General features: G+C 36.7%; 1 protein-coding gene across 1 annotated transcript; it reads left to right on the top strand.

The window, feature by feature from the left end:
- The first annotated feature begins 1,124 nt into the window (after positions 1–1,124).
- Positions 1,125–7,972, top strand: LOC140921704 (uncharacterized). Its single transcript, XM_073371716.1, has 5 exons — positions 1,125–1,219; positions 2,147–2,345; positions 5,008–5,179; positions 5,898–5,930; positions 6,594–7,972. Exons 2-5 carry the CDS (start codon positions 2,157–2,159, stop codon positions 6,818–6,820), a joined length of 621 nt encoding a protein of 206 aa, XP_073227817.1. The 5' UTR covers positions 1,125–1,219; positions 2,147–2,156; the 3' UTR covers positions 6,821–7,972.
- The last annotated feature ends 759 nt before the right edge of the window (positions 7,973–8,731 follow it).

Below are 8,731 nucleotides of genomic sequence, written 5' to 3'. Positions count from 1 at the left end.
TGCATTAGAATGACACCAAGAAACTGATGCAAATGATTTCTCTCATATTACGTGATTAATATTCAGCTATATTAAAGCGTTTGTGTCGTGAATGTTGCAAGCTATGATAATTACATGCTAATTAATTCCTATTCAACTTTATGCTTTTTGCTTTTTCCTATGACAACCTTATTGCAATTAGGTGTATCTGAGTTTTAGCGCTAAATAAGATATAGGAAGCCGTTTCTCGCGTTGCAAGGTGATCGCTTCTCTTATTGCTTTTAAATAGACGGTCTGAAAACCGGGCTCAAGTTATTTACCGGGCAAGTCTAGGCAAGCCTATTGTTCCTATTGAAGTAGAGTGACGCTCATTAGTAAACCTATACCGAGTTGGTATGCAGGAAGACACTGACCAGGCTCTTATACATATTAATTAAGGGAACGCACACGGAACGCAAAGGGAACGCACCAACGAGGTTAATTTTCAAAATAGTCCACTACTGCTGTTGGTCCACGACCCCACTTCAGTTAGCTCGTGATTTAGTTCTTTTGAGCTGAATGTTACTTGGATTCTATATTACTTTTCTTTTATATGTCATGTATCCTTTAGTCTTTTCGGAGAATAAACCGAGCGCTTGGTTTGAAGCGAGCCGCACCCTATGGTTGTGTATGTTTTCATGTTGGGTCAAACTGAGATTTAGAGGAGAGATCGCATTTTCATGACATTGATAACATACGAAGGTATTTTAAAAACAATCACGTTCCAAAATGGCTCGAGTGATGGATTTACTTAAACAACTGGCTCTCCATTTTCAATATTGCGGCCAAGATTGATTACGTGGACAAATCAATGTATTAGAGTTTTTATTTAGTATTTTATCTTTAAGTATTTAATGCAGGCCTGGGAGTGAAATATTCATGGAAGGAACAGCTCTCTCTTTTGCCTCATCTCTGTAGAGTCTGTGGAGTAAAATACCGATTACAAAATTCAAGTTATTCGCCCTAATACTTTTGCAAAAAAGGCATCACCTTAGTAATTTAACAAAACCTCCTTAATGGTTTTACTGCAAAATTGATTTATTTACATAGATTGACAGCTGATCAAATCATTTTTGGTGGCAATGATGTCAATGACAGTGCTAAATCATGTTTAGATTTTTTTAAATATTGTTGAAAGTATAAACTAACGCTCAAAACACGCGAAGTCCTTCAAAACTACGTTCCTGCTGGTCTCGTTCAGGTATGGACAGTGTTTCTTACAATGACAAAGAAATTAACTAATGCTTTTTTTTCAGCAGATTTGTTCGGAATCCTTTTTTTACTATTGCAAGGTTGAGCTTGATGACGGTTTATTGTTTCCTTTTCTTATTAAAATAAATTATATTATTTTATAACAGAAATGTGGTTTCTTTCTCCGGTTTCCATGCACTAACGAGTTTTCACTAACGACTATTTATCAGAAGATTTTCATTTCGGAACTCTCTTTTGTGACTATTGCAAGGTTGAGCTTTATGACGGTTTATTATTTTACTGAATTTTTTTTTTAATTCAATTTTTTTTCATGACAGAAATGTTATTTCTTTCTCAAGTTTCCATGCAGCAATACTGACGTTCCTCATTTATCAGACTGAGTATAGATCAGCATAGGCAACCAAACGTATATTTCAGTACTTAGATTTTGAAATACCCAGTGCCTCATGTCCATCAAAAACTGATAGGGTCACATTAAAGAAATAAAAAGATAACTCAGTGGAAAACTTTCAAAACACTAACAAGAAATTTGGCATCTTGCGTTTTGTACAAAAATATATTCCTTGTTGCTCGTCCTAATTTTTTTTAGCGCACTTTTTTTTGGTTCTTGCTTGTTTTTTAGCTGGGTTCAACATTTTGCTGATCAATTTCTAGATTTTAGGCGAGCTTTTCAAACTACTAGTTGTCATAGTCAACTGTGAGTCACAGGAAAGCTTTCTTGAATTGTATATTCTTCATCTTTTTTGTCCTTTTGTGTAGTTTTTCAGTATAAAAGAGAAAAGATAACAGAAAGTGACTGCAACCAGTGAAGTATGTTTGACATCCCAGTTGCGTTATATGCCGTATTGTTGATCATAAGTACAAAGTAAGCATATTTTTTTAAAACTTTTTACTGAAAGTTTTATTTCTTTTGCAGTCTGTCCAACATGTTTTCAGCGATATTCTCCATCGTTTTTGCTATGGGTTTAGTTTCTGTTGAAAGCAGTACGGTTCAATCTGCTTTTGAAGTTGCCATGAGGTGCACTAAAAAAGGATGGGAAGCGGACGTGGATGCTCTGGCATCAGGCCCTGTCACCGAGGAAGAGATCCTTGAAGATGCTTGCATTTACCTAAGGGTAAGCATTACATAGTATTTATATATCACCACTATATATCAGCTTGTCTTGCGGTCTTTTCTTTCTTTCCTGAAAAGAAGAACAACAACAAAAAATAAAAACCTTTGATGGCGTGAGAACTTACAGCCGGTGGACAAGGCGAGGAGGTAATTGAGAAGCTGTAAGAGGGTCAGAGTGGATTTGTAGCTGACGGTTAATTTTCAGTCAGTTCAATTTTGACGGTGGACGGCTAAACTTTAGGGCTTTTGACGGTTATTTAGTGAAAATTTAGTTCACGAGTTAAAGTAAATATTAATTATAACTTCTGTATAAATTAATATTTAAGTATTGTGTTTTGGAGGTTGCTTTGAACCGTTCACATATAAAATTTCCAAATATTTTAAGATATAGGAAAATTGTAAGGTCTTGTAATGTAATTTTCTTTATATAACCTGGCCAGTGGATTTTCAAGTGAAGAGATTCGTCAGGAGCCAAAACTGCCCGTGAAGATCAGCTGAAATAGTGAGACTTGAAATACCTTGAAACGTTTTGACGGTTAATATTACTCTCAATTTTAGGCCGTTTGACGGCTGACTCTTAACCCCATTGAAACCTTTCCCTAAAGCTCAGAGCAGTAAAAGAACTCGCTTCTGGCCGTGTGTAACTGAACCTACTTTCTCGATAGTAAACTATACATATCGCGCCTTAATTTTTAAGCAGTTTTATTAGCTTAAAACTTAGTTACCACTGACACTGCTTAGCCCAGTCTGAGTACATAAACTGGTTTTGCTGAGGAGAACTTTTTGAAAAGTTTACGTTTTCTGTCACGGAGAAACATAAATGTTTGGAAGAGAAAACATAAAGTATATCATCTTCAAATAAAAACAGATATCTTTTGACCAAGTTGCTTCCTGCGAACGGGGGGAGACTTCTGAGGCTACCACTCTGTAACTTCAAAATCGCTTATGATACGGCCACAAAATTACACACGATAATGTAAGAAGTCTGGCAAAATCAAGGAGTAGGCGATAACACAAATAATCTTTCACAATAGCAGTGATGTCATGATGACGTCAGTTGTTATCTAAGAAGGATCTGGAATCATCAACCATCTTGAATCTGCCATTTAGAATTACTGAATTAAATGTATTCGATTCTACTTAAAACCCGTTCAAATCGTGCCAAATGTGATTGAAGAATTGATCAGTGTATAAGAGAATGCTTAGGAATAATATAAAAAGAAAATCCACAAGTTATGAAATTCCGAGAATAATTAACACTGTAAAATATTGAACCAAGCATCTGCCATTTGGTCATTTTTTAAAATTCATGTTTTTTTTTTCTCAAATCATTCAATAAAAAGCCTATATTAAATATGAGAAAATATTGATGAAATAGGGTTAATGCTATAATTCAATATGTGAAAAATAGATATAAATCTTTTTTTTATAGGAAAAAAGTAAATCTTGAAAAACTTGGCTGTCAAAACTCGGCTTCCATAGTAACGTTGTGAATGTTGACATATACGTCAGGACGACTTTAAAATGTTCACAGATAATAGATCGTTTTCACTGTCACGCAACAAAAAATTAAATTGGAAACCGTCCAGTGGAAGAAACCAAGAAAATGAAATGTTGTAAAAGACTAATATATAAACAATTTGTCCACGTTTCAGGTCTTTGTGGCCCACAGTTTCTGAGTTATTTGCCGAAACGTTTCACGCATCTTTGAAGAGCTTTGTATAGAGACGCCATATTGGTGCACCGTTTTGGTACACCAATATGGCCGCCGGAAATCAACAAAAACATCTGGAGTTCACTTTTTCTATAAAAGTTATTTCTTTTCACTCGAGAACTAGCATACGTACGCGTAAGCATATCTCTTAATACTTAAAGTGGTTATACTGCTGAAAATCAAGAGGAGAGACTTTTTTCAACGAGAAAGCATTCCTATTTTGGTGTCACGCACTGTGAAAACTCGGAAGTTCAAATAGGCCATTTGCACGATGGCGTCATTTTACTACTTCGACCAGAATCCTTTTCGTTTTTCCTTTCATAGTTAAATTTTGTAATCCCAGTAAGGTTTGAATAACAAAAGCCTTAATTAGCACAAGGAAGCGAAACCCTGAAGGATCCTGGTCGTGGTAGTAAAATGAGGTCATCGTGCAAATGACCTATTGCTGTATTTTCGAAATGAAACATGCTACGGAAATTGAAACTTGTTCAAAGATTTGCTTTTTGTTTATCTTCAACCTAGTGTAAATAAGAATTCGTAAAACCCCGCTATTTTGACTTTACAATTTGATGACGTCAGAATGAAAACCATCTATTGTTAGGAAAAGTCAGTAAGTTTCATAGCATAAACGGTTTTGAAGTTTGAAGTGGGTGGGGGTGGGGGGAGGGGCGGGGAAGCGGGCTTCAAACCATGATAACAATGATAAAAAAATACACCACGGAGTTATTTGTTGCCAAAATATCAATGGTTTGAAAACGTTATAATGATAATGGAAGTTCTCGATGGCATTGATATCCTTTGATTACTCTTCATGAAGACTCAGTAAGTTTGAGCAAATATATTAAGAAGTCACTATGTTCGATGAGCTCTTAACCTTTTCTATACTTTAACGCTTGCTAAACTTCTTTATTATTATTATTATTATTATTATTATTATTATTATTGACAGGAGTTTGCTCGTTGCGTTGTGAATACAGACCCCTCTAAATACGCCTCACCCGAGCCCAATATCGTCCATTTCTTGGCCGCTTGCGAATGGCAGCATCTGTACATAGCAGAGAGGGCTGGAATTTGTGCCAACATGCCGACAGAAAAGCTAAAGAAGATCGCATTAGATCACGGTATGCTTCAAGGGAGAGGCAAAAGGCGGGTGGGTGTGTGTGGCTGGAATCTCTCTTGAGTTTTTGACATGTTATGTGAGGCCTTTAATTTATTATTGTGGATTAAAGGCGCTGCTGGGGTGGAGGGGGGCGAGGATTTTGGGCTAAACTTTGTGAAATTTAGCCGATCCCCCCTTTGAATGTTTCTTCAGTGAAGTGATCGCCCCTAATAACTTTTGATGACTTTCGCGATCCCCTGCTTCATATGCCTTCATTTTCCAAGCAAATTTTGAGTGGTTCCCCCCTCCGAATCCTTCCAAATTTTTCAGCGATCCCCCCTCTTGGGTTCTCAGTTACGACTGATTCCCCCTTTTGTTCTCCCAAGAATCAAGTGCCCCCCCCCCCCCCCTCCTCCCCCACCCCTCCCGCAGGCGATAAATAATGACCGGTCCCTAATATACTTTTATTTGCCAATAGTTTATGGCTAGTTAGTATAGAAACTAAGCACATATTTATGCTTTAGGTCTAAAATAGGTTGTCATTAACATTTTACTCTTTTAACCTGTTATTGCCCTACACCGTTTTTAGACAAAAATGCAAACTTGCATTTCTGTTGGCCCCATTGTCATCTTTTTCAATGTCATATATCGTAACCACCCCTGACTACCTTCTCTTTTAACGTTGGGAGGGGTTTAAACAAAGGATCTATTTTGATGTCAAATAATTTCTCTTTTTGAAGGTGTAATGGAGAAAGAAAATTTGAAGAATGTTGGTAAGAAGTTTCATTTTTACATAGGACAGTGAATCTTGATAGGATGTAGCACATATCTAAACATTAGGCATCAAGGGATTGATTCAGATTCTGACTCGCTTCAACCAGCCGAACCACCCGAACTGCTTATTAGTGGACGCTTACGGGAGGTGGTCGCTAACGAGACTCGAACCAGAGGTAGTCTTTTCCGAGAAAAGGTCCCGACACATCTATTTCGTGTCAGAGAAATCATTGCATGCGATTTCTAAGTTCCGTAAACGAGTTAGTTTTGTGTTAGTTTTTTCGTGTACTCTGATGCAGCGACCAGAGGTTCGACCGTAGTCATGCAATGCTTTCTCTTCGTATACCGCGAATATCCCACTATTGATTTGAATGTTTTATAGATAAAACTGTGAACACTGAGAAAAGTCAAGTTACTCCTGGGATATATTTCACGGTATGCCACTCGAAATTATTGCACAACTACAATCCTGGACAAAAGTCCTTGGGACGGTAATGTAGTATTCGTAAATTTTTGTAAATTCAGGGTACCCTCGTAAAGAAGTGCAACCTTTCTGAAAATATATTGCAGTTCTCTTTCCCCTCCATTATTATTATCCATTATTGTAGCAAGTGCTTGCCCTTCAATGTGTATATATGTATATATATTTTATTTGATTCCAGAGAAGGACGAATGGCATGATTGCGTTGGACTTACGATGCGCAAATGCATGTTGCTATCTGAAAACCTGATGAAGGAAGGTAAATCGATGGATTTCGTGTCCGCAACGACCGAGTACATCAACTGTTTTAAAAAGGCAGACAAGTATAAGTGTCCGGCAAAAATGCTTGATCACTATATTCACACTATGGATGTTTATTATCAATACCTGGAGGAAGACAAAAGATGATATTGCCCATTATCGGCTGATCACAAGATAGTCGTTTATATAGATGGTTTTCACTGTGACGTCATCAAATTGTAAAGTCAAAATAGCGAGGTTTTACAAATTCTTAGTTACACTAGGTTGAAGATAAACAAAAAGTAAATCTTTGTACAAGTTTTCATTTCCGTAGCATGTTTTATGTCGAAAATACGTCAATTTGAACTTCCGAGTTTTCTCAGTGCCTGACACCAAAATAGGAATGTTGTCTTGTTGAAAAAAGGTCTCTCCTCTTGATTTTCAGCAGTATAACCACTTCAAGTATTAGAAGATATGTTTATACGTACGTACGCTAGTTCTCGAGTGAAAAGAAAGAGATTTATAGAAAAAGTAAACTCCAGATGTTTTTGTTGATTTCCGGCGGCCATATTGGTGCACCAAAACGGTGCACCAATATGGCGTCTCCATACAAAGCTCTACAAAGGTGCGTGAAACGTTTCGGCAACTAACTCACAAACTATGGGCCACAAAGACCTGAGACTTGGACAAATTGTTTATATAATAGTCTTTTATAACATTTCATTTTCTTGGTTTCTTCCACTGGACGGTTTCCAATTAAATTTTTTTGTTTCGTGATAGTGAAAACGATCTATAACATGACATACGATTTGCGCTAACGAATAGGCACTAAGCCTTCGCAAAGAGCTTTCAAAATATGCTTGTAAAGTATGAATAAGCGGTAATGGGTATTAAAGATTATTTTAGCTTGAGAAAACAGCCGACATTTCAGAACGCCACCACTGGTTTCCCTGCGAAATGACGTCTGAGGACGAACTAGGTAATTCTACACTGATGACATCACACGAATACCACCCAGATCTAGGTAGTGTTTCTGATTGGCTGAAATTTTGCCTCAATCAATCAAAAGCACTACCCAGATCTGCTTAGTATCACGTCCTCAGTGTGAAATTTTTTCGCTCGTTCCTCAGACTCCTTTTTCAGTGGTGGTGTGTTACGAAATGTCAACTGTTTTCTCTGGCTGTAATAAGTTATATTGGTGTTTAAAAAGCTATGGATTAAAGAATAAACAAAATAACGGTGATGGGCTATTATAATCATTATAAAAATGGTGTTAAATCAAGAAATGAATTAAAGAACCAAATAAATTGTAGAAATCAGTGTTTGCAGTTACTTCGCCATTTTTTCGAATTCTTCACCAACTGTGCCTCCTCGGTGGACTTAATTTGTACGTACAGGCATACAATCCTTGACTCTCTTCTCTCCAATAAGACAGTTGCACGATGATGATATTTGACTACTACTACCAGAATTCATTTCGATTTTGCTTTGTTATTTATATTTGTCAATGCCGCTAAGGATTAAAGAACAATAGCCTTAATTTGCACAAGAAAACAACAAACTCAAGGATTCTGGTAGTTATAGTAAAATGGCGTCATCGTGCAATTGTCCTATTACTTTGAAAGAAAGAAAGAAAAAAAACAAACAAACAAACAAACAAAAACAAAACCATTTGCGCAATTCAGTCTTTTTTACAACCTGGATGTTGTTTAATGTCAAGGACAAACTACATAAAGCCCAGAGTCTGAAGTTTTTTTTTTTTCTACTCAGAAACCTTCTCCTTGGTATTGATGCAAAAAACGTGCTTTTACTTTTGTTATGATGAGTACCATGCGTAGTTTTTCGAACAGAGAGAGCAGAGATCAATCATCTTCAGGCCTCCATACTCAGTTTTTATTGATCATAATTCATCTCTTGATTCTGTCCCCTTGCCATTCCACAGGTAGTGATAGAACATATCAATTATTTCGTGTCTAATTCTAATCCTCGTCCCGATGTTCTGAAATACAAATATCTCTCCCGTAAAGATTTTATGCATGATCAATCCTCATTGAATGATCCGGAACGAGATGAAATAAG

The sequence above is a fragment of the Porites lutea genome, chromosome 12 (genome assembly GCF_958299795.1).
Source record: "Porites lutea chromosome 12, jaPorLute2.1, whole genome shotgun sequence".
In the NCBI taxonomy this organism is placed as follows: domain Eukaryota; kingdom Metazoa; phylum Cnidaria; class Anthozoa; order Scleractinia; family Poritidae; genus Porites; species Porites lutea.
This window is presented reverse-complemented; position numbering and strand designations above follow the sequence as displayed.

Bases quoted from the DNA above. Each gene is read 5' to 3' on its own strand.
- LOC140921704 (XM_073371716.1), top strand. From the start codon at position 2,157: ATGTTTTCAGCGATATTCTCCATCGTTTTTGCTATGGGTTTAGTTTCT. The intron at 2,346-5,007 runs GTAAGCATTACA...TATTATTGACAG, and splicing joins ATGCTTGCATTTACCTAAGG to GAGTTTGCTCGTTGCGTTGT. The intron at 5,931-6,593 runs GTAAGAAGTTTC...ATTTGATTCCAG, and splicing joins AGAAAATTTGAAGAATGTTG to AGAAGGACGAATGGCATGAT.